The sequence below is a fragment of the Hippoglossus stenolepis genome, chromosome 17, assembly GCF_022539355.2.
Source record: "Hippoglossus stenolepis isolate QCI-W04-F060 chromosome 17, HSTE1.2, whole genome shotgun sequence".
NCBI classification, from domain to species: domain Eukaryota; kingdom Metazoa; phylum Chordata; class Actinopteri; order Pleuronectiformes; family Pleuronectidae; genus Hippoglossus; species Hippoglossus stenolepis.
Window position 1 is genome coordinate 4,761,046 of NC_061499.1, and position 26,524 is coordinate 4,787,569.

The 26,524-nt window shown below is 45.7% G+C and overlaps 1 protein-coding gene across 11 annotated transcripts in view; it reads right to left on the reverse strand.

Annotated features, from left to right (window-relative positions):
• LOC118124417 (MAP7 domain-containing protein 1) overlaps positions 1-25,891 on the reverse strand; it is a 29,505-nt gene extending 3,614 nt beyond the window's left edge. The window contains exons 1-13 of one of the 11 annotated variants that reach the window (XM_035182153.2): positions 25,503-25,891; positions 13,142-13,348; positions 11,631-11,699; positions 11,448-11,468; positions 9,191-9,354; positions 8,457-8,565; positions 7,608-7,712; positions 3,755-3,874; positions 2,710-2,861; positions 2,018-2,160; positions 1,322-1,566; positions 713-1,160; positions 216-396 (exon numbers count right to left, since the gene is read on the reverse strand). In XM_035182153.2, coding sequence (XP_035038044.2) covers positions 216-396; positions 713-1,160; positions 1,322-1,566; positions 2,018-2,160; positions 2,710-2,861; positions 3,755-3,874; positions 7,608-7,712; positions 8,457-8,565; positions 9,191-9,354; positions 11,448-11,468; positions 11,631-11,699; positions 13,142-13,348; positions 25,503-25,569 — 2,031 coding nt within the window. In that variant the 5' untranslated portion in view covers positions 25,570-25,891. Of the gene's footprint in view, positions 1-215; positions 397-712; positions 1,161-1,321; positions 1,567-2,017; positions 2,161-2,709; positions 2,862-3,748; positions 3,875-7,607; positions 7,713-8,456; positions 8,566-9,190; positions 9,355-11,447; positions 11,469-11,630; positions 11,700-13,141; positions 13,349-16,439; positions 16,560-25,502 lie in introns of those variants that run through there. The other 10 variants (XM_035182155.2, XM_035182152.2, XM_035182156.2 and 7 more) reach the window with 10 other exon arrangements.
• Between the last annotated feature and the right edge of the window lie 633 nt (positions 25,892-26,524).

A 26,524-nucleotide genomic window follows, 5' to 3' on the forward strand; every position in this document is an offset into this window, starting at 1 on the left:
AGAGGGTTTTCAGTGATTTCACAGAGTATTTACAGTTGACTGGAAGCGATGATCCGTTTCACCGAGAGCAGAGTTTAATACAGGGTTGAGGGTTCAATTCCCAGTAGATATCAGCAGTGGGTTCAAGGAGTTTTCAATATATTTCGAGTTTTGTTGTATTCAACATTTAAGCAGGTTTTTATGATAAAGTTCAAGTTCAGTTCCTGGCGACTGACCTGTTTCTGCGCCCTCTCGTTCTCCTCCTGCTCGGCTTTAGCTTTCTCCTGCTCCTCCTTCTCCTCCTGGGCTCGCTGGACCTCGTCTCTCAGACGCTGCTGCTCGGCCATGAACTGAGCCTCCTCCTCCCTGCGCTTCCGCTCCTCGACCTCCCGGGCCATCGCCTCCTCCCGCAGGATCCTGGAGAGATGTTTGTCATAAATGAAGGTTTGTGGGATTCTAAACTTCACACTTTGCACATGAGAGAATGTTTTTAGTCAGTGCAGAACAAATCAGATCAACCTAAAGAAATTATGATTCATAAATGACATTAACAGAGCTTCAAATTAATTACAAATCAGAATCATTCATTCGATTTGTTTATTTGAATTGAAATGGAGCCTGTCTTTCATGGAGATTCTTATTTTTCACTATTTTTCAAGGACATGAGAACTGCAGCATTGTGAATTAAAGAAATCACATGTTATCGGGTGTTTCTTTGATTTTGTCCTCTGACCTGTTCTTCTCCTCCTGCTCCAGACGCTCCTGCTCCTCTCTCTCCCGCTGCTCTCGGGCTTGACGACGTTTCTCGGTCAGGGCCCGAGCTGCCTCCTCCTGGTTGTTGGTACCCGCTGACGGCTTGTTGGCCGGGGCAGCTGGACTGGAGGCAGCGGCGGTGGCGGTTGTGGGGGTTCTGGCAGCGGCGGTGGCTGTGGTGGGGGTACTGGCAGCGGTGGTGGCTGTGGTGGGGGTTCTGGCAGCGGCGGTGGCTGTGGTGGGGGTACTGGCAGCGGCGGTGGGTGCAGCAGAGGGAGCGGGATTACTGGTGGAGGCTGCTGCAGGAGACGCAGCTGAGGCAGTCGGCTCTACACTTGGCACTGCAGAAGGGGAAGCTGCCGGTGGGCTGAGGGAAGTAGGTGAAAGCCGAGCTGAGGACACCACGATGGCAGGAACGTTACCGGAGTCTGTGAGAGAGAGAGACGAAGAGGAGGAGGAGAGATGATGCTTCTGTTTTCTGAAACCACTGTATTATGTAGGTTAACGTCTGGGTTGCAAGAGTGAAGCGAGCAAAACCATTTGATGCTATACACACAGGTCACCTTGAAGCTTGGAGGGCAACACTCACTCTTTTTCTCCTCGGCGGTGTCGGGCTGCTGGGGCTCGTGGCCGGTTTCCACGGCGACCGCTGTGACCGTCTGCGGCTGTACCCTGGCGGGCGTCTGGGCCCGTTTAGGTCGGGTCTTGGTGCCAGTAGGTGTCTTCTTACCCGTGGGAGTCTTGGAGCCCGCTGCTGCTGCTGGCACTAAAGGCGACAGGGGCCGACTTTTGGGGGCGGCCGGCGACGGAGGTCTGTTTTTCAGCTTCTGGGTGCTGAGGAGGAGAGAAAGTTGGGATGAGATGAGATAGGAGCATCAAGGTAATGAGGCTCCCATAACTAGGTCATGTGGAAGCAACGAGCGACTCCATCTGAAACCCCACGTTCGCTCGCCAAGGACTGAGGGGAGGGGGTGTAACGTGAGAAGAGGGGAGGCAGGGAGACATATTTGTTTTAAGCATCAGTCAGGAAAACCCCATTCTGTCTACAAGCTCCTCACTGCTGCACAAACACACCTGCTGTCGGCCGACTGCTGACTGAACCGCGTCCAGCAGAGTCTCTTTAAGAGGTTTGATTATCGAGCCTTGGACCATCTGTCAGACATTAACCTGCTCCGAGGATAAAGCACGAGGACGCAGCAGCTCTGTTTCTCTCCCTACGTTAGTTAAGTCCTCGATGGAGGATTTATGTAACATTAGAGATATGTTGGTGCAGGTTATCTGGTACCTGGCCTCCGGCCTGGATCTTGTGGTCGTGGTGGTAGGAGACGTCGTCTGTCTCTTCTTCTGCACTTTGTCTTTTGTGAGCGAGTTCTTCTCTTTTTCGTTCTCCCTCTCTTTGTCTTTCTTCTCTTTCTTCTTCTTGTCCAGCTTGAAGAAAGAGGTGACACAACAATAAGCAGCCGTTACCTCAGGCCACAGGGCTGAAACATCTGCTAACATCTGGTCAGCTGAACAGGAATGAAAGTTTATATCTTGTGTAAATGTTATTCTTTTCTAATAACTATAAAATTTACAACATTAATATCTAAATGATGTTTTTGACAACTTGATGGCAGCAGGACAAGCTGGCTACATCCTATTGACCAATCCATCTCCATTGCCCCCTGGTGGCTAAAACCCATCTCCTCCATGTTAGTGGATGGGACATGGACCAAACTACAAAGTCAAACATGGTTTCTGTTATTTTAAGTAGTTCTTATCCCACTGGTGTATTTTAAAGTGTTCATTTTTTGGGTACGTTTGGTTTTAATTAGTTATTTTATGCTAAATCATCAACCTGGGAGACAGTTGTTTATTTCCTGTTTCCTTCAGCTATGAAACATCCAAAGAAGATGATAACACCACAAAAGGTCAAGTTCACATTCATTCAAGTGTACATGAGGGTCATCATGTATACAATCTGTGTTCACGTCCTACCGGCGTGGAGTTTCGTCGGCGTTGGCGCAGCGTGATGTCCGGCGTGCTGGCGGAGGAGACCCTCCAGCGCTCGGCGGAGTTCTGGTGCGGGTGGTGATGGGAGCTGGCGTTCAGCGGGCTGGCAGAGGCTGAACGGGAGCAGTGGTGAGAGTCTGAGCGACACATAAACATGCAGAGAGCGACGGCAGGGCCGAGGTCAGGGCCCACAAACACACACAAACGCACACATACACACACACATACACACACCATGCGGAGTGAGAGAGGCCACACAACGAGCCACCACACTGCACTTCAATCACAAGCTTAATCCAATTTTTCATTTCATCTATTCATGCATTTTATTCCTTTATTTTTTACTCAGAAATCAACTCATCAGCTGTTTTAACAGTTGATTAATGATTAAAAGCTTCTTTTATTTGCTGGTTTCAGCTTCTCACGTGTGATTTTGATTCTTTTATATTAATGTTAACTGGTTTTGTTTGAGTGTGTGTGTGTGTGTGTGTGTGTGTGTGTGTGTGTGTGTGTGTGTGTGTGTGTGTGTGTGTGTGTGTGTGTGTGTGTGTTTTGGACTTTTAAGATTTTAGATCTGAGAAGCTGTGGTTTGTGTTTCTCATCAGTTTCTGACATTTTGAGCCTTAACGATTACTCGTACAAAGAATTTACCCTGTAAACGATGATGAAAGTTACTGTTGTGGAAAAAACTAATCCACAGGGTCTGTTTCTATTTTTGATTAACTGGGTGAACTCAGATAAAGACTGTGTGGTGTGATACTAAAAGGAGTTTGTGGTGAAACATCTCAACTGATGTTTCTTAAGAAACAAGCATCAACTTCGACCACAGTCACCAAAGGGTTCTCTGTAAAAACGTAAATAGAAACAAAGAAGGAACATACTACTGCGTGTTACGAGCCATTCAAACGTTTCTCCTCTCATAAAATGCAATAAAACATGAGATGAAAAGTTTCTGTCCCTCTTTGCACGCTGCACACACACAGAGGATTGTGGGTAAACACTGGTCGGGGGGGGGGGGTCTTACACTCACGGGAGTCGCTGCTGTTGAGGAGGGTGGCGGCGCTGCGGCTGCGGGCCAGGAAGGACAGCGTCGGCGTCATGAGCCTCTCCACGATCCGGCTCTCCCACGGGCTGAGACGCAGACTGCGGGCTGACACAAGAGGACGCCGTCAGTGTCGTAAATACAGTACACAGCTACACACACGTACACACACACTGCAGGAGATTTACCTCTCTCTTCTCTCAGACACAAACATTTACACACATATTCACACCCTGTCTGCCTTCGTCTGATGCACAGTGGAGTTTGTATGATGCTGAAAACATCACTGAGACTATATTCCCAATTTGGATAATGAGGCTGGAGAGTCTAAGGACTTATTTAGCGGAGGTTTGTCAGTGCAGGTCCAATTGCCCTGAAGGATTAACAAAGGTGTATTTTATTGTATTGTATGATATCATATAAGTTGAAAAACAAGTTTGCAGTTTATCCACTTTGTCTGGAGGCAAAACTGAAGATAAGTGCGACCATGTTTTGTTGCCAATAACCATGAGAAAATAGTGAGTCTGCACAACCATCTCCACTTCGGTCAACTGGCTGAACCAGTTCAACCTTTTGTGGGGATTCAAAAGTTTCCCGTGTGCTTTGGTTTTCTTTTTCTAAATACGCTTGATTAACCCGGGGAGTTTACTGAAAAGTTGTCTGATGATGAACTCGGCAGAGCTGCATTTAAAACCTGAGGAATATTACACTTTATCTCAACTGTTTCCAGCTCCAGCCTCTGAAAGTTCCCTCATCCAGTGACACTTTCAATGCTCCCTTCAAAATGTTTGTGAAACTCAAAGACTGCGAATAAGACGTGATCAGACTCCAAAGATACAGGAATCGAACCTTCACCTGCACACAGACCCAGACGTTGGAGAATAAAACACCGGGCAGCAAACCTACGTTAATGTTCATTACTTACCACACAAACACATCACACACACACACCAGAGAGGCTGGCGTTTACTGGACCTCTCTCACACCCAGAGCAGTGCAGAGGCCGGTCAGTTTCTGGTGAGTTCAGAATTAGTGCCGTATGTCCTGAATGCAACACACACACACACACACACACACACACACACACACACACACACACACACACACACACACACGCTCCTCTGACCTCAGCACCGTTCTGAAGGTATGCAGCGTTACCGAGTGTCATATGATGAAGACTCAGCACATACGACATCCAGCAACAGCAGCATAAAACCCAATGCATTGTAATGACGGATGGAAAAACAACAACAGTTGTTTGTTAGAGCAGCAGATGCCTGTGTATGAATTTTACAAAGCACGAGACAAATACGAGAAACCAGAGAGAGACAAATATACGGCACAGAGTGAGACTCTTCACACAGAACATCGTAAAACTCTTTTCATCAGAATCTGGATTTCAGAAACGAGAGCAGCAATTTTCGAACTATCTTAGGAAAACTTCTATATCGTAGATTGTACATAAAGATGGATGAATTGACAGCTTCCCATAAGTGAAGCCGAAACATCTGTATCGCCCCCCTGGCGGCTGACTGCAGTATAGGTCATAAACCCTGGATTGGACCATTAAAAAGTTAAAATACACGATACATTTTTCTCAAAGATGGTTTCTGACCAAATCATCCTGTAGTGTGAGGATTTACAGACAAAGTATAATGTCATGGACAGAATCTTTGATTTTCTTTTAGTATGAGAGGAACAGCGATTTGGCGAGTGAGCCGACAGGGAAGCATAACCAACCAGATGTTGTGTACTTTACAGAGTTGTGGCAACAGTATGAGGATCAGCACTCAGAAATCGCTTGTTTAAAAGTGTGTGGTCCTCCGGTGCGGATTCTCACTATTAAAAGATTAAACATCGGTTGCATCTGTCGTCGTGTCTGTGGTCTCGCAAGTTTTTAAAATCCTCTCGTTGGCAGCAGGCGTAAGTTTTATTTGATGCAACGAAAAGCCTGTGCATCAGCGGAACCTCGCTACCGGGGCTCCGTCCCCCTGATCTCTACTACGACACAAGATGGCAACGTTCGTATCCAGGATATTTTGGCTTCATTTCTGGATAGTGGGAGGAAGTGGAGACGTGTCGTCCATCTTTACAAACAATCTATGTTCTGTACCTAATAAATAAACACATCTCACTGACTGACATCATGTGGTTAATTCCCTGTGTTTGTGAGATACAACAGAAAACACAGGAGACGAACAGATGGACCTTCAACACCAGGTCTAATGAATCCAGTTTGTGTAGATGTCTTATCTCTCGTAACAAAAAGCTGTGTTGTTGCTTTAATGCGTTGAACAAACACTAAAATCCCTCCTTGTATCATAGACTGCAGCACAGGCCGTCACCTCTGCTGTACAACGGACGAATCCTTTTCACAACCTGTTTTATGACTAACCGATAACCTGACTACCCTCTCCCTGTTGCTAGGCAACAGTGGTTTCCCTCCTCCTCCTCCTCCTCCTCCTTCTCCAATGCGGCAAGATGAGGCTGAGCTGCTGCCTGGTGATCGACTGTTCACCCGCAGGTAGACTGATGCCTGCGTATGTAAAATGTCACCTCCCCCTCCTCCGAACTATTACTGGTACCCTGGTGACTGTGCAGAGCGTCTCTCCAGACCGGAGACATCGACCCTCACGTCCCCTCTGACCCTGCACTAATAGTGTTCTCCTCCTCCGTGTCCCTGCAGCATCTGAGGATCTGTACTAGTGACGACGGAGCAAAGAAATGTGAGTCTCTACTCTGCTGACTGCTCTGTGGGTGATACCATCGATGATGACACATGTTATGAGACGTGACGAATCTGAGATGAAGACAGTGCTGCTTATGTTCAACTCAAGAGTCTGATGAGATTGATAAAACCAGATAAATCATATATTACATTTATCAAGACAAGTGTGTTTTTGCCACCATGACCAGCTTCATTCTACAACATGAAGAAATTCCCATTTTAAAGCAGCTTTTCCACATCGTATCAACACAGAGATTTTCTCTTTAATACTTCAAACTGAATTATACTGAAGTATCTTTCCTGATAAAGCAACATATTGATGTGACATCAGGAAAAGTTTGTTCTAAAAGTTGAATAATTGAGAATCTAGTAATAATGAGGAAATAATTGTCATAACAATATAAACAGAATAAATTATATATATTAGGTCTATACGCTAAAAGGAGAAACTGCTCATGTTATAATATGAAACTGAGCAAATGTTGTTTGTCATGTTGGCAGCGATACACTGTAAATAACTAACCAAGCAAGAGGCCTATTCTCTAAGTAGAATAATTAAATAAACAGAAATAAAAACACATAGAATAATATAATACAAATCAGCTTCATTTAGTTGCTGTACTTGGTTCATTTGCAACATCCACCACCAATACGACCACCACCACACCAAACCACCAACAGTAAAGTGGAGGAGGGGGAGGGGGGACAACCAAAAACAAGAAGAAGATGTCGAGACGAGATGTGAACCCATGAAACAAACGTACCAAAAAAACATATCAAAGAATATGGCTGAGTCGAGGTGAGAGGGAGGCTGATCGAAAATGCAGAGGAGACTCAAACCAATGACAACCACCAACGGAAATTAAAAACCACGATGCACACGAGACCCAGAGCTGGAGAAGTGAGTGTGGGGGGGGGTGGAGGGAGTGGGTGGTAAATGACCAGTCACCAAGCACAGGCAGGCAGGCAGTCCACCAGAGACGATAAAGAAAATAAAGATTAGGGAAGAGGAAGGGAGACAGGAAGGAGGGGATGAATAGGAAGGGGTGAGGGGGAAGGGAGGAGGAGGAGGAGGAGGAGGCCTGGTGGACACTGACGTCGGGTCGTCCTTACTTCTGTTGGGGGAGTTCCAGAGCGTGGCCGAGGACTTGGACAGCCTGTTGTTAATGACAGGGTCCACCTGTCTCGGCAAGTTGACCGTGGAGGCCGAGCATCTGCCTGCACCGGAGAGAACGCAACACACAACAACTGTTCACAAGGCGGTGCCGAGGCGCGAGGACCGAACTCCCCCCGGGTCCGGTTCTGGAGGCGAGCAAGGGGACTCGCCATGCTCTGAGGTCACAAACTGGCTTCTCATTAAAGTTTAAAGAGGAGGGTGGGGTTAATTTAGATCCAGACGTATAGAGGGGGGAGAGGGGGAGGGGGGAGGAACTTTGAGGAAAGCATGGGAAGGGTGTGGTAGAGTTAGACGTGACGTTTAGAGGAACTGCTTAAAGCTCCTTTTCCCCCTTTGTTCACGCTGTCACACGCGTTTCGGGATCCTCGGCACTTCTGGAGGAGAGAGAAACTCGTGTTGACCTCAGGCTCCAAAAAGAAGCCGTCACAAGTAACAAGACGGTCTGAAAAAAGGGGAATTAGCTCACAGCTCACAGCTAATGAAACAGCTCGGTTTCCCCTCGTTAACTGCCTCCGTGACACGTTCAGATGATTGCACCGAAAACCAATTTTTGGCCCAATAAGCAGTTTTAACGTGTGGCTCGTCTGCCCCTGGTCCCCCGCCCTCATGACATCAAACCCTGCACAATGCTGTTTCCTTGCGATGCGTCAGTGGGAGCAGTGAGTCACAGGCTGTGCAGCACCGCTCGACACCTGGAACTCGAGCTACAGTGAGGATGTGACATATTCCTGTGATTGTGCCCCCCCCCCGCCCTCCCCGCCCCCCCAGTTTCACACGAGACTCACTTTCTCTGCGGGAGGTCTGGTTGAGTCCGCCCGCCCAGGACCACCTCTGCTGGCGGATCTCGGCCCACGTCTTCTTCGTGGACCTCTTGATAGCTGACTCATATCTCAGCTGCAGGAGCAAACGGTCAAAGACGAGTCAGTGTTCACACCCATCACATGTTTCCCCTCTTTGTGCTAAACTAAGCATCTGTCATCTCAAGCTATAGACTTATCGATCTTCCCGTCTACCTCTAAGATAGAGTTCAGCCCAGGTCGCGTTTTTCTGCCTGAACCCGTCAGAGCCAAAGAGAAAACTCACAAAGCTCAATGCGGTTGATTCAAACTTTTTGTTTTCCCCGACTACAGACATGTACAGAGTAAAACAATAAACCATCTGACAGACGGGCTCAAATCAAACTGTGTAAAGTCAGCTTTTAGGATGAATAAGCATATTTCTTAAAACAATTCTTTAAATTAAATTGCAGTTAGAAGGAAACAAAAGCTCACATGTACGTGCAACTTGTGACAAGAAGTCACGAGAAGACGTTTCACTTCAAGAGGTCAGGAACCGCTGCAGCGATCAATAACTGATCAATAACTGATCAAGTCCAGCCAAAGAAACATCTGAGTTCATGACCACAAGTACAAATGGATGTACGCAGCAAATAGCTATTGCTGATATTTAAGATGGGACCAATTCCCTGAGCACACCACTATCCCCACTATCCCCACCAGCCGCCGTGTGTCCCCGTCACCTTGTTCTTCTCTAGTTTCTGTCTCTGTTTCTCCTCCAGCAGAGCTCGACGTTTCTCAGTCTTCAGCCGCTGCTCCTCCAGCTTCCTCCTGCGCTCCTCCAGCTGGTTCTCCCTCAGACGCCGCGCCTTCTCCTCCTTGTCCAGCCACTGGGCTTTCTTCGCCGCTGGAAGGAGAAGTCACAATTTAGATAGAAAATAGTTGTTTTCATTTGAAGTGCTGTTTAACCAGGTCTGTGGTTAGCAACCTGGCGTGTTTGTATTGTTATTAACAACCAGTTTAGATGAAACCAAGCACATCAGGCTGTGGTCGAGGCTTTCGACCTTTCATCTAACTCTGATCGAAAAAACAAGGAAAGTACAAATACAGCAGAACAAAAAAAACAAACAGGATGTGATGTATGAAGGCTCGAAAATCAATATTGAGAAAGATACAAAATAAAGATAGTTAATACAGGAGATATTTCAACATAAAATGAGAAAGTGAGAAAACAAATGATCCTGTTTTTATTTCAACTTCATCAAACAACATCAAACTAAGTTATCTGGGGTTGAGAACATAATATTTTCGTATGGATGTCGTTTCAAAGTTATTATCTCAACTGCAGCTGAGTATAATGACTTCAAGCTTTAGGCCTCGACCGCTAAACACCCAAACGGAGCGAGTGAAACAGATGGAGACTGTGTGTTTGTTACACTATGATCCCGATAACAGTAAATAAGCAGAAGATTCCCACTGTGTTTCCCAGCAGCCTCCAGCAGATCCCTGCTTCTCTGCACTCTCGCTGCTGCGGCTCATTTCTTCCAGGAACGATTAGACGATGATCAATCCTCTGACATTAAACTGTCGTCCTGCAGCTGCACGATAACAAACATATACACTTTCCTCTTCTGTTTTGCATGAATTTGATTCATCAAGTTTAGCAGGTTTAGGAGTTAAAACAATGGAGGCTCAGTGTGGAGGATGAGTTAGAGTCAATGTGGCGGCATGAAATGTGAGATGTGCAGGATCTCATATTGCTGTAAGTTGCATTTCAGTGGATTGAGCGGCTCTGCGAGGACTTAGCAGTAAAGTTTCTGTGAGGCAGAGACGAGTTTTGAGTTAAGTTCGGCATTCTGCGGCTTTTCTTCACTAACGAGCCAAAGAGGCAGACGAGTGTGAGCCTCATCAACGCTGTGAAAGCCTTTCTTCACTCCGCCCTGAATCCAATTCCTAAAGAAATGCAATTATGTCTGCACATTCAAAAGAAATGTGCAGAAACTGCAGAAACTGCTGCTGATGATGCTTAACAACGAGGCTGATTTATTCACAATATGTTTTTGTTTACTTGTTGTTTAAGGGGTAAATATTTACGCCCTGTCAACACTCAGGCAGATATTTTACAAAACAAACTTTTCCCTCTACGTTTGAGCCTCTCGTCGTGCAAACAGCATTTGTAGATGGAGATATTTTGTAAACCAGAGGGGAAAATAACCTCAGTAGCATCATGTTTTGTGACTTGCACACTGTTTGCAGCCATGCATTCATGCTCTACATGTAAAAAAAAACCTTCACATTGCACCAGGTAATTACACAGAAGCAGACGCAGCAAACTAAACTTATCTGAGAGCGGCTGAATGTGAGTAAACCTCGGCCGTTATCAATAGAGACGCAGCAGATCTCCCCTCGACTGCAGCATGACCACATTACTGATGCTAATGAAAGCAGTAATTAAATCTAATCTGTCTGAGAGGCCTGCCCTCAGTTCGTGGTAATGACTGCTCATTTTTCACGCCAAGCGCCTCGGGCTCCGAGGGACGTCTCTGCAGCGGGAAACGCCCACCGAGCTCGGCTCTGATTGGCTGCTCGCGTCTCTGGTCTTCGTCCACAGGGAGAAGTCTTGTGTTTGAAAACTAGATATGTTCTTTCAAGACTTCGGGGCAAGCAGGGTATTTTCACAAGAGGTTTAATTCTGAAGCCAAGACGTAAAAAACATGATTACAGGTTAGGGACATGCAGGAAACATAAAGTCAAAATGAAGTTTAACTTAACATGAGCAGGACCGTTTAAGTGAAAACTGGAACGGCAGAAAGTTCACAGGGTTCTTGAGGTTTCACTTGAACGACGACAGAAAACCAAAATATTGGATTCATGGAGGCATGAAAGCATAAATGGCTGTTTGTGATGCAGCAGGTGGGGAAATGGAAGGGAAATGGGATTCCCATCGCAGGTTTGATGACGAGTGCTGCGAGCGCTCAGGGTTTTAGTGAAGCCCCTTACCTTGCAGCTGAGTTTGCTGTTCTGAGAGCCATGCGAGGAGAAACAACAAGAGACGTCAGTCACGTCAGAGCACAGTCACACAAAAGAGGTTAGGGTTGGAAGTAGAAGAGAAAAGTTAGGGAAATTTTGTAGGAAAATCCAGAGTTCATGGTCACGTCCACGTCGTTTTTAATAATTTCTCACCGATATATCGAGCCCTCTCCTCCCTCCGCTCCTTGGCGAGCTTCTGTCGTTGCTCTGAGCTCATGGAATCTGTAGGGAAAAGAAAATACAGAGCGTTCAGTTATGACCACAGGGCAGAGGCAGAAAACCACAGAGGGAATATATTAAAATCTCATCTGGCCTGGGGACGAATGAGGATCCCCCAGGAGGAGGGAGGAGAGAGATCCCTGCAGGGGAGCAGGAAGTCTGGGCTACATCGCCTGAAGTACAGGTACGAGTGAGAGGTGCATCGGCCAATCACACACATGCAAGCTCACTTTCTGATGTGAATGCTGTATTCCTGCTGTAAAAGCTTTAGTTGCACTGTGCATGTTTCCTAAAGTCCCTGCTGCCTCTAACCTCCATCAGCTCATTCTGTCTCTTCATCCAATCACAACCTGACACGCTCAGCTTGAGCCAATCACAAACTGCTTTAAACTAACTCAGGGTTAAAGAGTCGATTCAACCAAATCATAAAAAACAAGTCCTCCTGTAGAAAGAGGTTCCAGTGAAAAACCATTTACAGAATAATATGAGACAATGTTTCTGAGACTTTTCCTGCTGCAGACTCTTTTTTTAAAGATTCGATTGACTCAAACGTGGAAATATGAAACCAAAATGTCCTCGTTAATCTTTTCATGTGTCAGAACTGAGCCTGTGACATGTTACAGATGTATAAACGAGACCCTTTTTAAATCAGGACATGGAGGACAGAATGCCAGAGGAAGGTTTAATTCAGTCATTGATTCAGTTTCAAGGTCAGTGCAGCCCCCCACCCACATGTGTATCTCAGCTGTGACCGTTTCATCCACTTTTCAGCCGTCCTCCTCTGCACTGATAACGAGGATGAATCCCGACGGGCTGTGACAGACACACTGGTGCAACACGAGGATTTGTGTTGCTTAACCTTCCTTAAAAAACGTCTGTGAAAAGCCCCGACTGAGGAGCCGCACACGCCCACACCGATGCAAACCAGGACCCCCTGGGGAGCTGGCTGAACCTCGTCTCCTTTTGTGTTTCTTCTTCGCGCTATGTAATATGCATGCCGTGTGTTTCTCGACCAATCACAGAGGGCCGTGCGGCACTTCAGTCTCCATGGCAACCCCTCCCTCCCCACCTCTCGGAGAGTTTCCTGCACGGCTTCGAGTCTGGACGATACGCAGACGCTGTGAAGTGCGGAGGGAAATAAATCTCACTGGCCTGGAGGGTCAGTTAATGCACCAGTACATCCCCCCACCCCCCCATCCCCACCACCAGCACGTCTCCCTCCACACTTTACAAATGACGGTTTGGCTTTCGGCCACAACCATCTGTCTGAAGGAATAACTCAATCTACATCGAAATATCTATTACAATGAATAATTTAATATACTATATCAAATCAGAAGGATAAATGTTCCCTGTCTTCATCACCAGTGTCCTTTTGTCTTTCATACTTTAAACCCTGATACCTTGAATGTAGGAGACAATGTTTGTTCATAGGAGCGTTGTACCTTTCTTGGGCTGCGGGCTGGTGCCCGGCGTGGAAGGCCTGACATCCGTCTTGGAGGAGGACACATCTGTCCTGGTCTCGGTTTGGGGGCTGGACTCTGATTTAGGGGAGAGGTCTGTGACGGCCGAGTCGTCTGGGGTCAGGACATCTTTCACCAGAGACTTGTCTCCGCTCTGGATGGACTGAGGGTCGGTCTGCAGGGGCAGAGCTGCAGGACACAAACAGAAAGTGACAGATTGATTAACACAATAATCCGGAGAATCTATGTATCTGCTTCCTCCTGTCACCGATGCTCAATGTCTAATTCATGACGTCTTACTCTGGTGTCACGTATCATTTTCTACCTCCACTGCTGACACACTATAAACCTGTAGCACCCAAAGTGGCTTCATTAGCACAACCCTCACGCCTCTTTAGAAATCATTAACGTCTCTTTCACACGTTATTCACACACATCTGTCGACGCTTCACTTCCTTCCCTGAAGATCTGAATCCTCCCGTCGACAGCGTCAAACACATCAGCGGCAGGAGAGATGAAAAGCAGGGGGAACAAATCTACATCTGAAATATGACGTGTAGCCGTAGCAACAGATTGAAAGTAAAAATAAATAAGTGACTCAGACACATATTGATTTTTCCTGCAGGGGGAGATAAAAACACTTGAGATGGAGATATCATGGGGATAATTATTGCTGGATTTGACTAATGATCCTGAAGCGATCTATGAATCCCCCCCGACGTCCCTGAGAGGCAGGAAGTGCTCCACATGAGGACTTTGTGAGATTGTCAGTGTGTGTGGAGAATATAGTCGACCTCTAACTCAACATTAACCCTTGTGAAAATCCTTTAAAGTGATAGTAAGTAAAAACAACAACATAGTTTCTGGTTTCTGCTCATCCCCCAGTTGATAATCTGTCTTTTTCTCTGTTTTATATCATTGTGAACTGGAGATCTTTGGATTTTGAGTCTGTCGGGAAACTGACGATTTTATAGACTGAACTTTGAAAAGTTGTTTAAACTGCAAACCTTTAACCAATAAACATCACCACATTTATTGATGAAAACAATATGTACGGTGATAAGTGATTTTATACACATTGCTCTCCCAAAACGCACAATTTTACCCAATGTAGACAAATTATATAATAGTAATAGTTGAAAAAGCTCCTCTAGAACAGGCTCTGTGTTTTTAAGGCTCTGAAACATCATCAGACTATATTTAACTGTAACATCCTGATATTCAATCGACAAAATAATAATTATCAGCTTAACTGAAAATGCTCATTAGCTGCAGATTTACTCTCATGTTTCCGTCAAAGTTAGTATCTTGTATCCTTTAAAAACTTCCACCCGGTCATGAGGCCAGACTTCCTGACCTCCGACCTTTACAAAGGATGACAAAGAGTTTGCAGAACGCCACAGAACACTTCCTGTTTTAATCCCCGCTTGGACTTTGTCCTCACACTCGGCCGCCCTGCTGACACCGTCACTGAATTCTCCAGCTCAGCTGCTGCTCGTCCGAGTCGCTCTCTCTCTCTCTCTGTGTGTGACTGTCACACTGAAGAAGTCGGTGACAAACTGCAGTGACGCATGGGGGAGGACGGGGAGGCTGAAGGAGCAGGAAGGAAGAGAGGGGGACAATCTGTGCTCCTCCACAAGGACACGTACAGAGCGAGAGGAGAGATTTACAGAGAGAGAGAGGGGAGCCGGCGGACAATGAGAGGGGGGGGAAAGATGGTGCGACAGGCTTGTCTGTGTAATCACAGGAGGAGGAGGAGGAGGAGGAGACAAAAACGAGGAGAGATAAAGTCAGGAACAGGAGGGACGGAGCTGTAGAAGTGAGGAGCCGGTAGCTCAGAGATAAGGAGGTGAGGGGCCAGAGGACAGATGGAGCGTGATGTTCTCCTCAGTCCCGTCCAGACTCTCACCGAAACCACTAAATCACAGATTAACACTGGGCTCTTCTCCAACTGCTCCCACTGTACTTCAGCACAGAGGCCGAATGCACAGGCTGCAACCACAGAATACTGATGGAGGAATAATAGGACGTGAATTAGGACCTCGTGTGTGTGTGTTTGGATTAAAGAGCAACTTCAACAACAAAGGTGCAGGATCATGTCGAGACAGGACAGAGCTGCTTCTACCTGATGTTGATAAAAAAAAGGATTTGGTAAAAAGAGGATTGCACTGGAGGAGATTCCTCGTTCACCGAGTCCGGCTGCAGTTTACCGGCCTTATATGGCTTCGAGAGAACGGATAAGATGCCAATAGAAGGAGCGATCACTTTAATTCCTCAACTTTGAAAAGGTAAAAACACAGGATTGTTGTTTGAAGTCAAAAGTTTAAAGAAAAAGAGGTGCAAGATAACACTGTCTGGAAAAGTTGAGAATCAAGATTTTTAAGATGCTTGATTGTCCCTGAACTGCTGCAGACAACAGCACAACAAAACAACGACCTTTCTGAGATGTAGAAAACGGTTTGCAAATATTAGAAATAAAATAAAAGTACTGTCGCCTCACAGAAAGAAGGTTCCTGGTTCAAATCCCAGGGTCTTTCTGTGTAGGGGTTTCTCCAGCTTCTGTCTTTCCGCCTCTCCCCCAATGTCAACTGGGTTTGGCTCCAGAAACCAAGACAGAAGATAAGATCCCTGCACGAACAATGTTTAGGTTGCAGGGTTCACTCGAACTAGTTATTACCATAAGTACAGCACGGGGGTGTGGAGGTTATGTGGTTAAATCCCTAACAGCTCTTTAGGAGACAAGTGATGACAGAGGTTGTGTTAACTCACGGAGTAAAAATCAGAAAGAAGAAGTTACATCTTTCCCTGTGTTACAAATTGAATTAATCAGCAATAAAACACAGACCTGTAGTTAACGAACATCATCTGTACGATCAATAATAGATGATGTACACAGAGACACAGCTGGTGAGTGAAAAACTAAATGAAACAGGAAGTGAGAGTTCAGTCCAGACGGGTCGTCACATGTTTGACATTTTCTTCACTGTCCAACTAATCCAGTGATAATGCTAATAGCGAATTTGGTGGTAACCGAATACAGGTTTAAATACATGGAGCTCAGGTTGTGGCAGCTCACTGAGTCCATGGTAAGATTATACCTCATGTGAATATCACGGACATTACCGATGTCTGCAACTGCTCCTGAAAACCAAAGGTGAAATATAAGGCCTTCATTGAAATATGCAAATATGCAGCTTTAGCATTCATGAGAATAGAAGCTCCTGCAGCGACTGAAATATTCACACCGGCTTTCAAAGATACATGTTCGAGTGCATCGCACCTGATCAGCCATTCACGCGACACAGAAACAGAACTGCGGCCCGATGTTTCGCCCGTCGCTCCCTCGGCTCCTCGAACCCGCCGCAGCCATCTCAGGTTTCTGTGCCACTGTGACAGGTTTATAAATAGCGATAAGCGCCGTACTGAGAATGTCGGCCATAAAAGGGGCTGGTTCCTGTCGAGCCACCTCGGGGACGACGCAGTCACCACAAACCGCAGCATGTGGGACACCAGGCTGACGGCAGGTTCATTCTGTCTGTGTGTGATGGAGGTGGTGACCTGCCAAACTGAAGGTCACGTTCAATTTCAATCCCAGTGATGGTCTGAATGTTCGTTGTACAAGAGAAACAAAAGCTCAGTTCCCTTTCCAGGCTGAGGGAGAGTGGGGAGGCTTGTGATTGTTATTGTGCTTCAGTGAGTGATGCTTGAAGGCGTCGCCTCCGGGGATTTAATGTTTGAACAATAAGGACGTTCAGTTTCCTGGTTGTAAAACAGAATTAACAAAATGAACGGGATAATCCATTTCACCATTCGAAGGGATGGACTACTTTATTTTCACACACTGACGTCAGATTCACGCCCGTCTACAAACTAATCAATCCCAGGTTTAGGTAGATCCACGCCCCACGTGTGTGATGAGGACAGAGCTCCACCTTTCAGGGACGTTGGGGGTGACTGATTTATTTCTCTCCCTTACTCAAGTTTCTGTTTTTCCCTCAAAACGCCCAAAAGAAAGTTTCAAAAGAACCGTTCCGAAGCTGCATGACTGGTCTGAGGTCATGTTGGAACTGGCCATGTGACTGGGAGGCTGCTGCAGACCATCGCTGAAGGTGGTTTAACACAAATTCAACTGTATTGTCAACACTTTCAACCATCACATGTACAAGTGCCTCATGACGTGAACACGTACGAGCTGCAGACACTGACATCATTTCCAAAACCATTCAGATCATATGACTTGAGCGCAGCACAAGTTCATTATATATTGTAATATTTGGTAGATAACAAAGTTGATAAGTCCAATATTACCACAGCGTCAAACTATCATCGCCTGTTTACATGTGGGATCTGTTCATTTAGGATATAACCTTTAACCCCGTTCTGTAGTATTAAGAAGTTACAATTGGATAATTGTGGGTTCAGCAAAAATATAATAGCTGACAATCTCTTTAATTAGTCTTTTTGGAAGGAGGGGGGGGGTGGGGTGCAGTGCCTCATGTGAAGCAGGTCACACTATTGTTTGAAGAAATGTGCATGAGAGTGGGAAAACGTGTGTGTGTGTGTGTGAGAGGATGAGACATGTTGGATCTGGGTCAGGCCAACCTCAGGAATCTCTGGCATCCACACTTCCCTCACACATGTTCCTGCAGCACATGTGTGTCTTTTGTGTGTGTGTCTGCGTCATGTGCACGTCCACAAAGAGGAAAAGATCACAGCACTGTGTGTGTGTGGTCAAAGCAAACAGGATCGAATTGACCCACTTTCTGCGGGAGATTTGCAATATTACCACCAAAAACTGTGTCAGGAGCACATGTCCCCTCGATTGGACGCCTCCTCCACCGCTTCAAGTGTGGATAGAAGGAAAAAAAACGGAAATGCTCTGAGGCATTTGTGCCGCAGGAAAAAGGAGAGGAAGAACATTCCTGAGAGTTTGTTGCAACAAAAGCCAAAACACACGCCTCTAGTTTGGGTGCAGGGAGAGCTGGGTGTGTGTGTGCAATGTAAATATGATAGTTTTCCCATTAATAAGGATTAAGACGATATCACAGCATCATAGCGTGACGCAGCAAAATATGTCAACAACACAAACGGTCACCGAGGCCAGAAGGAAAACTTCAGGCCTCGGTGACAAATGCTGCACGAAGCTTGAGAGCCGAGCGACAGCTGTGTTTACGATGAGCTCCAGGTTGAAGCAGCAGCAACAGGCAGAGCTACTAATCACTGTCAGAGGGAGAAACCAGCCTGGTCTGTGATTAAAGAAGAGAGAAAACCTTTCTTTCAAAGCTTCATGACAGAGTCGGTGTTTTTCTCTTTAATCTTGCAGTGAAAAGCCAGAAGTGAACTGACCGTCGGCTGAGTGACGTCACTCCGAGGCCCCCGTCACATTTTCCAGCCTCACACGGGACGTTTGAAAAGACGAACGAGGCAGATTCACCGGAGAAGATCTCAGTGCTGTTTGAAACACTGTGAATTCACTCCATTCAGCCTCATGCAACAGGAGCTCAGACTGTTTCTACAGAGACATAGCAGGTTTTGTATAAGAGCTAAAGCAGATTGAGTCAGGATGGTGAGTGCAAGAGCGACCGGATCTTACTCCTCTGCAGACCTCCGGGCTCTCCGAAGCTTTTAACCACAGAAGAAGTGGGTTACCCAGTCACAAAGAGATAAAACAGAGCCAAGCATGAATCATAGAAAGACAAATCTATTATTCACGTTTTCCTTCTCTTCGCTACTCTGGCGCTCGAGGTTGATACTAAAAATAAGGTCAGAGGTTGTGCAGCCAGAAAGGAAAGAGAGAAGTGTTTTCAAGCCGCCGAGAGAGACAGAGAGAAAATAGCTGAGGCGTAGTTTGTTGTGACTGAGGCCGAACTCAGGGAGTTACTTCCTCAGCCGGGACGTCATCCTCACATCTCCAACAACACAGCGACACACATGATGTAAATAAGTGAGCATAAAGCGAGTCTAAACTCAGGTGTCATCAATACTCGGTAAACTGAGAAAAAAGAAAGGTTTGAAAGAGAGATATTAATAGAGAGGAAGTCACAGAAACAAAATGTCAGTTACATAAAAGTGAAACAAAAGAGAGAAACAGGAAGCAAACACAGATCTGTGGAGCCAGAGAGTTACCGCAGCTGATCTGAGTCCTGTTTATCTGTTTATCTGTCTCACTGCCGACCGACAGCCTCTCAGACACTAACTGCATCAACGTCCGCAAGGAAATTATCTTTATGTCCTTCCAAAGCAAACACTCCCCTAATTACATCTTCTTTACTTTCAATCCTTTTCATTCCTGTTTTCCGAGATGAGCTCTTGAGATGTGGCCGAGCAGACAGAACGAACTCCTGCCCCTTTTCCACTCGTCAAAAACCACCAGTCCCATCTGGCTTTTGTCTGCAATGGAAATGGAAACAATCGGCATTTACTCCTGCGTCAAAATGACTTTGCAGTCCATGGGTTTCTATCTGCTCCGACTGGCAGTGGTAGAAACATGATAAAATAATCAATTTCTTTCTTCTTCTTTATTTTGGCAGTCTAGTCCAATGCAAAGTTATGACTTGTGTTGAACTTCCGGGCATAGACGCGCAAACAGCCATGAACGTTTGTGTATTTGTTGTTAAATGCATCACTAGCTCAGTGAAAGGCAAACTCCTCTACTCTCAATGGGGAAGGAGTCAATCGTCTTTTGGTGTCAAATATAGCTGTAAAAGTTTTAAAGTTGCTCCAGATTTTTTAGCGAAACCAAAGTTTTGATCGTCTTTTTCGTGATGGAAAGTTAATGGATGGAATCAACACACGCGCACACAGAGCACAGCTGCACCAGCTCACTGTCGGGCTCATTAAATAGGGCATAACTGTATCTGGCTGACTCATGTTGACCCGGCAGCCGGCTGAGCTGTGATGATGGACTAAGTTTAATCTGAGCCGGGGTCTGGTTTCACAGCAGCTCGACACATGACACAGTGAAACCTGGTTAGAGCAGATAAATACACGTCTTTATGTCCACGACACTGATATTCAGAGCAGACAGATATTAAAATTAGAGCTGATGTGATCGAAAAACTTTCATTTATTATTGTAAACGGAACAAGTTATGCTTCTCTTGAATTATTATAATTCAGCAATATAAATCTTTTAGTGATGAAAATGCAGGTTGAAAAAATATCTATAATGTGATATATATTTATGAACGTTGATTTTAGATCTTATGTCAACATCTTTGTCCTTTTCGTGAGGTACAAATAAAACCTCGGTTGAATTAATCCTTTCTTTCATTTCATGAATAATATGAAGAAGAGGATTTGTACCTTCACTCACGAAAGCAACGTGCACTGTGTCGGTTTTAGCTTGAAAATAACCAGGAGCTGTGTAACCTGGACTGAAAGCCTTCATGTCGAATTCAGCTCGAGGTAAACCTGAGTGGCATTTGTGCTGCCCCCTGGTTTTCATCTTCCATCCCGGAGACGAGGCTTTCAAGGACCATTTCGGGGGGGGGACCGTGAGAGCCGGACGAGCTGCGAGCTGGGACGCCGCGGCTCGGGTCACGCATGAAGCAGTGTGGCGTCCCTGTGAGGAGACTGCAGAGGTCGTCAATCGACTGGCGCAGCAGAGGACGCCGCGTTTTTTACTGCTGCTCATCTGCAGCTCAAACATATTTGCGAGGAAAGAAACATGTGGCTCAGCACATGACGACGGATCCTTACACAACCAACAGTCTCTCTCTCTCTCTCTGTGTGTGTGTTCGGGAACAATGGGTCAGATCTGTTTTCAGTCAAGATGGCCGATGTGTCCGTCTGTGTTGTCGTCCTGCCTCCGAGACGGAATTAGGATGCAGTTGTGTTGTCGGTTAAGAGCAAACATCCGACATCATCTCTGCTCTGATATTAGAGCCTGTGGGTCCTGTGACAGAGCAGTCGTGTAGCGAGTGACATGTGTTTATGTGCGAGAGGGCGGCTGCGTCTGCGATTCCCCCCCGAGGTTGAAGAGACACTCCAACAAAAACATCCAGGACATGTTGCAAGGCCACAGGAGGAGAGAACCAAACGCTGAACGTCTGTGAAGCTTAAATAACAAGTCCTGCTATTTCCGTGAATTCTTTTCTAGAATAATATCAGACATGTTTATGCATCTTCTCCTTCAAATGAAGAAAACTGAGCTCACGAGGCCTCATCTGCAGCAACAAAGCAAAGAACTACGGTTTATCAATAAACATGAATCCAGCTGCATTAATATTGATGAATTAAACTTCAATTAAAAGTCAATCCGAACTGGGTGAGCAGCAGAATAAGGGAAGAGAAGACAGGGGCCTCTGGGTGAAAGGCCCCGAGGACACGATCAATACTCTCAGCTCTGTCTACGACATCAAAGGGGAATTTTTCAGGTTGTATATTAAAGACGGTGAAGTGGTCAACAGCGTCACAGGAAGGAGGTTCTGGGTTTGAACTTGATGTCCGACCAAGGTCTTGTTTACATCTGCGTTTGTTTGTTTGTTTGTGACCAAGATTACACAGAAACTACTAAACGGATTACTATGAAACTTGGTGGAGGGATACGGTATTAGTCAGGAAAGAAGCCATTCAATTTTGTTTTCACTTTTTTTGTGAATTTCTCAGGAAATAATGCAGAGATCAGAGAATAAGGTGATAAAGTTGTCCTTCTAGTTCGGTAGATGCTTTTATCCAAAGCCACTTAAAACTGTGATGTTCACGCGAAGCCTTTTCTGCCAGAAATGACGAGAAACAAGCGCTTGCTCATACTGCTTCATCAACATCTGAAGAAATGAGCGTACGTCTGCTTCCAGTTCCTCCCATGACTCCCCCTGCATTAGCTGTAAATGCTCACAGATGTGTAGGTGTTGGTAAAATGTGTTGCAACACTTCCCGTTAGGACCAAACTGTGCCTCACACCGTTCGCTAACAGGATTACGCCGCGAACGGGATTATCAATATCAATGACTTCTCCTTTTTTTGAATGCCGGATACAAAGGGGAAACATGACTAATCTGTGTATAAGCTTCTCAGGAAGCAGCGGCCTTCTCCTCCTCCTTCGTACGCAGCGGCAGATTGGAGCATTTCCTCTGCTTTCCTGTGCAAGCCTTCGTCGTCATGGCTGATTTATGGCATCTGGTCACAGGGGCCGCTGACGAGGAGGGGAGAGCGCTGTGGTCTGCTCCGTCTCCTCCTTCTTCTTCTTCTTCTTCTTCGTCTTCTTCAACAATCCACAATAACGAGTCTAAACCTCGATTCTCAGAGTCATTCTAGTCGGCCCCGGCCCCGCCCGGCCCTCAGTTTCCACCAGTACAAGCACTGGAGTCCCCCACCCTCAGGCCATGGATGAGACACAGTTGGCAGAGCTGCGAGAACTTGAGCTGCGACTGACTGTGGGAGATGAGAGGAGCTTTGTCTTCTGGGATTCTGAGTTTTCCCTCTTGCTACACCGGAGTAAAAACTCTGTGGTGATTCCGACACAACGATTAGTTCATTAATCACTTGGTTGAACAGAGAAAGCTAATTAATCAACAACTGTCTTCAAAAAAATCTCGTTCCAGTGAGTATTTACTGCTTTTATATAATTGTAAATTGAATATAACAGCATTACAAGCTATTTGTTCTGTGCTTAAACACAATTAAACATTTAACTGGATAATAGAGAAAAAGAATCAGCAGATTAATAACTAATAAAAGACGTGTGAGTAACTCAGCTTAAAGGCTGTGAACCTCACACCGAGCTTACTTTTCTTTTCTGAGTTAAATAGATGAGGATGACTAATGAGGAAGGTTTCTTGGCCCAAATCTGCGTTTCCAGGCCGGCTGCGATGCGGAGGGTGTGCCAAGAACATAACGTCAGCATGACTGGGGAAAGTCGGGAGGCCACAGAGAGTCCACGTCTCATGATTACTTCCACAGAGGAGCCTTCAACTCCGAATTCTTTAGAGAAACAAGGGCCGGGAAAAAAGTTGGGTGGCTCCACCGGAGATATCAGGAAAAAGAAGGAACGTATAGAAGCACAAACGGCGGATTGTCCCAGGGAAGGAAGCCGCTGCCACTCCTATTGTGAGCCGCTAACACAGAGTCTTTGAACATGTCATGTCATGGGGAGGCTTGGTTTGACTCCAGCAGTCGCCAGGGAAGAAAGAAAGGAAGCCACTAGCTGTGTTTTCCTCAAATACTGCGAGTTGCTCAGAGTCGGAAACACCAGCAGGCACAGAACCGGCCTCTGATTAAATGGCGTAATGTCGCTGATTGACTGGTTTCAGGGGATGTGGGGGACGAGAGGACGGATGAGGTCAGGGGGGATAGACCTCCATAAATGAATGTTACATGGGATTATAATCCATCGTCACAGCTCTTGTTCCCTTCACTTCCTTTATTTTCTTTGCCTTTCTTTGCAGAGAATGAGACTGAGGAGTCAGAGAGAAGGAATGTTTCTGTTGATCTAACGCCCCTGCCTTGTTCGGCGTCGAGCATTCCTGTCACATGTTGATCGACCCTGCTGCCGGAGCTCTCTCTCCCCTCTCTCCGGGCCGACGAACCAAAACATGCCTTGTCTTTCAGCTGAGGTTGCTAATTGACGGAGGAGGGGGGGGGGGGTTGGTTTGTCTGCTCCGGAACAATACGACCTTGTTGAGATTTTCAATAAAGAGGAGTGAGCAGAAAAGTCTCCAGATTATATTGGGTTCGGAGCTTCACATCTGACAAACACCCACGAGACATCCCGTTGCTCTAACAACCACAATAATCCTTCATCAAATATGACAACATATATATTTAAATGCCCAGAACCTCACAATTCTACCAATGCAAACCACTTTATGACCCCGATATAAATCATCTTATCTTCACATGCTTGTAAACTGAAAATCTTTGCCTTTCTCACTGTTTGTCAGGTAAAACGAGCCCCGAGGTCACGTTCTAGTTACGAGCAATCGTGAACTCAACAGTAAACTCCAGTGTTCTCCTTCATCGTGACTGTAACCGAGAGGAAACTAGAACAGGAACCATTTTTATTCCCTTTATTGTCAATGCATATGGCCTCTAACTCCCAGCATCCACTGGGCTTTGGCTGCTATTCTTCCTCTTGCAACCACCAGTGTTGGTACAGACACCCCCACATGCAGCGATCGAGCGAGCGAGCGTCATGGCAGCGTGGCAGAAATGAAAAACTGCTGCAGACGTTTCTCCTTCCATCCACTGCTGCACATGTCGAGTAGAAGCGGTGGGGGAGGGCTGATCAGAAAGTCACCTTCTACCATTTGCACACAGGTCAACATGGGATGTACTGTATATGTATGTATGATGGAGGGGTAGCGCATGAGGCTAATTTAAAGGATGTCATTGCAAATGAATGAGCCCGAGTGAGCTCTTACAAGAAACTGCAATTCCATTCAATCCAGAATCCAGAGAAAAACAACTGGAACCACTTTTATAATCCAGATCATCAGACACTCCACTGACATTTAGAATATTTATGATACTGGAGAGAAATCAGGACAAGACACACTGAATTGTGTTTCACAGTCTTTTCCAGGCAAACAACAAATCAGTGCGCCATCATATCTCAGGCACCTCTTTGAAAACTGATGTTGTCATATGAGCAGAACAAGAGGACATCAGCTGCCCCATTATGAGGATTTCACTGAAATGAAATGTTCTCTGCAGTACGGCTGGGAAATAAAACTGAATATTATAATCATCGCTATCTGATTTTGATCAATAGCAACATAACAAAGGTTTGAAATATATCAATATATTGCTTATGCGTTGGGGAAGCACAGTGCTCATTGATCCACCTCATTATCTGCTCATAGAGAAGAGTTTAAATCCTACAACCTTCACTCAGGAGCAAGAACCAGACTGTAAATAACAATGTGACGTTTATCACTGGATCAGCTGCAGAGAGGCTGGGATGTGTGAGGGGGCACCAGCTGGAAACATCTGCATGCAGCTGCCTTAGTGCTCTCGAGCAAGCTACCAGGAGGAGACCACTCTCCTGGGATGTGTTGCAGTAGGAGTAAGAGTCAGCTGCACCACCAGCTCTGCCCTGGTTGTGCATATGTGGGCCATTTCCACCCCCCCACTGACGTGTTGGGTAATGGAGACCACAGCTCCGGTGCAGCAGCGGTTCCAGGCTGTGCTGCGGACAGGAGGCGCCTGTTAGAGACGCACACAGGCGGCCACAGTCCGCTGCTGCTGCCGCTGCTGCTGCTGTGGAGGAATCTCAGCCTGGACCCACACACATCCTGTTCTCACCCCATTTGCTCAGGGGAGGAAACTGACATCACAGCAGCTGCTCGGGATGTAAAAAAACCCCTCAGATCATCCTTTTATTTCTAATGATCAATACTCACATTTGTCTGTCAGTGTCAGCTTCTCCTCCAGTTTAGTGCCCAGCTCCTTATAATCCATCGTGTCCATTCAGGTCGCTGTCACATTCCTCAGAGTGGGAGAGAGATGAAACTCCCCGGTACAGATCTGCCCCAAACACGCCCTGGGTAAATCCAGCCGAAAAATAAAAGAAAAAAGAAGAAGAAGAAGAAGAAGTGACCAGGAGGAAATTTGTGGGAATAAAAAGAGGAGTAAAACACCAGGATCCCGAGAGGAGGCGGAGAGGAGGAATGTGAGAGAGGATCAATAAAGAAAAGCGGTGTCTGATTATTAAATAGTGATAGAGACAGAGAGGAGGTTCAGTGCGGCGGGTCCACAGGTCTCCAGTGGAAAATCTACAGTGTGAGAATAAAAAAGGTTCAGATTTCTGTCAGCGAGGTCAAGCTGCAGAGAGTGGGGACTCACACTTCCGGCCAGAGGCTTTAGAAATAAAATAAAGTAGTGGGGGGGAAAGAAATTGTGGGTCCATATGGGTCAATATATTTCAATATAATGTGAAATATTTAAATTACTGTATCATGTGCAATATCCCACATAACCTCTTCTTTACATTTCATTTCTACTTACTTGCCACTGTAGTTCTCATTTCTATTGCTATCTATTGACAGGTGCTGTAAAATAAAAACAAGGTGTATACTGAGAGAGCGCAATAATCTGTATACACTTAATTTTATTTTAACAATTCACTTATACATAATTACTTTTAACGTCACTTGTATCTTAAACTGAATTCATTCACTCATTTGTGCTCGACAAATCTTTATATATTCCTGTATTTACTTAGTATATTAAATATACATACACTTGTACGACATAACATATTTGACCTTATCTCTGTTTTTTATTTTTTAATTCATCCCACCAGAACCAGAACCCGTACAAAAACAAAACTAAATCCCCAAACAACGAGTTACTATTCCCATTGACTTTGTTCATTATTAATTATGAATCATGTTTAATCACGTTTAATTTAAAGTGTTCCAGA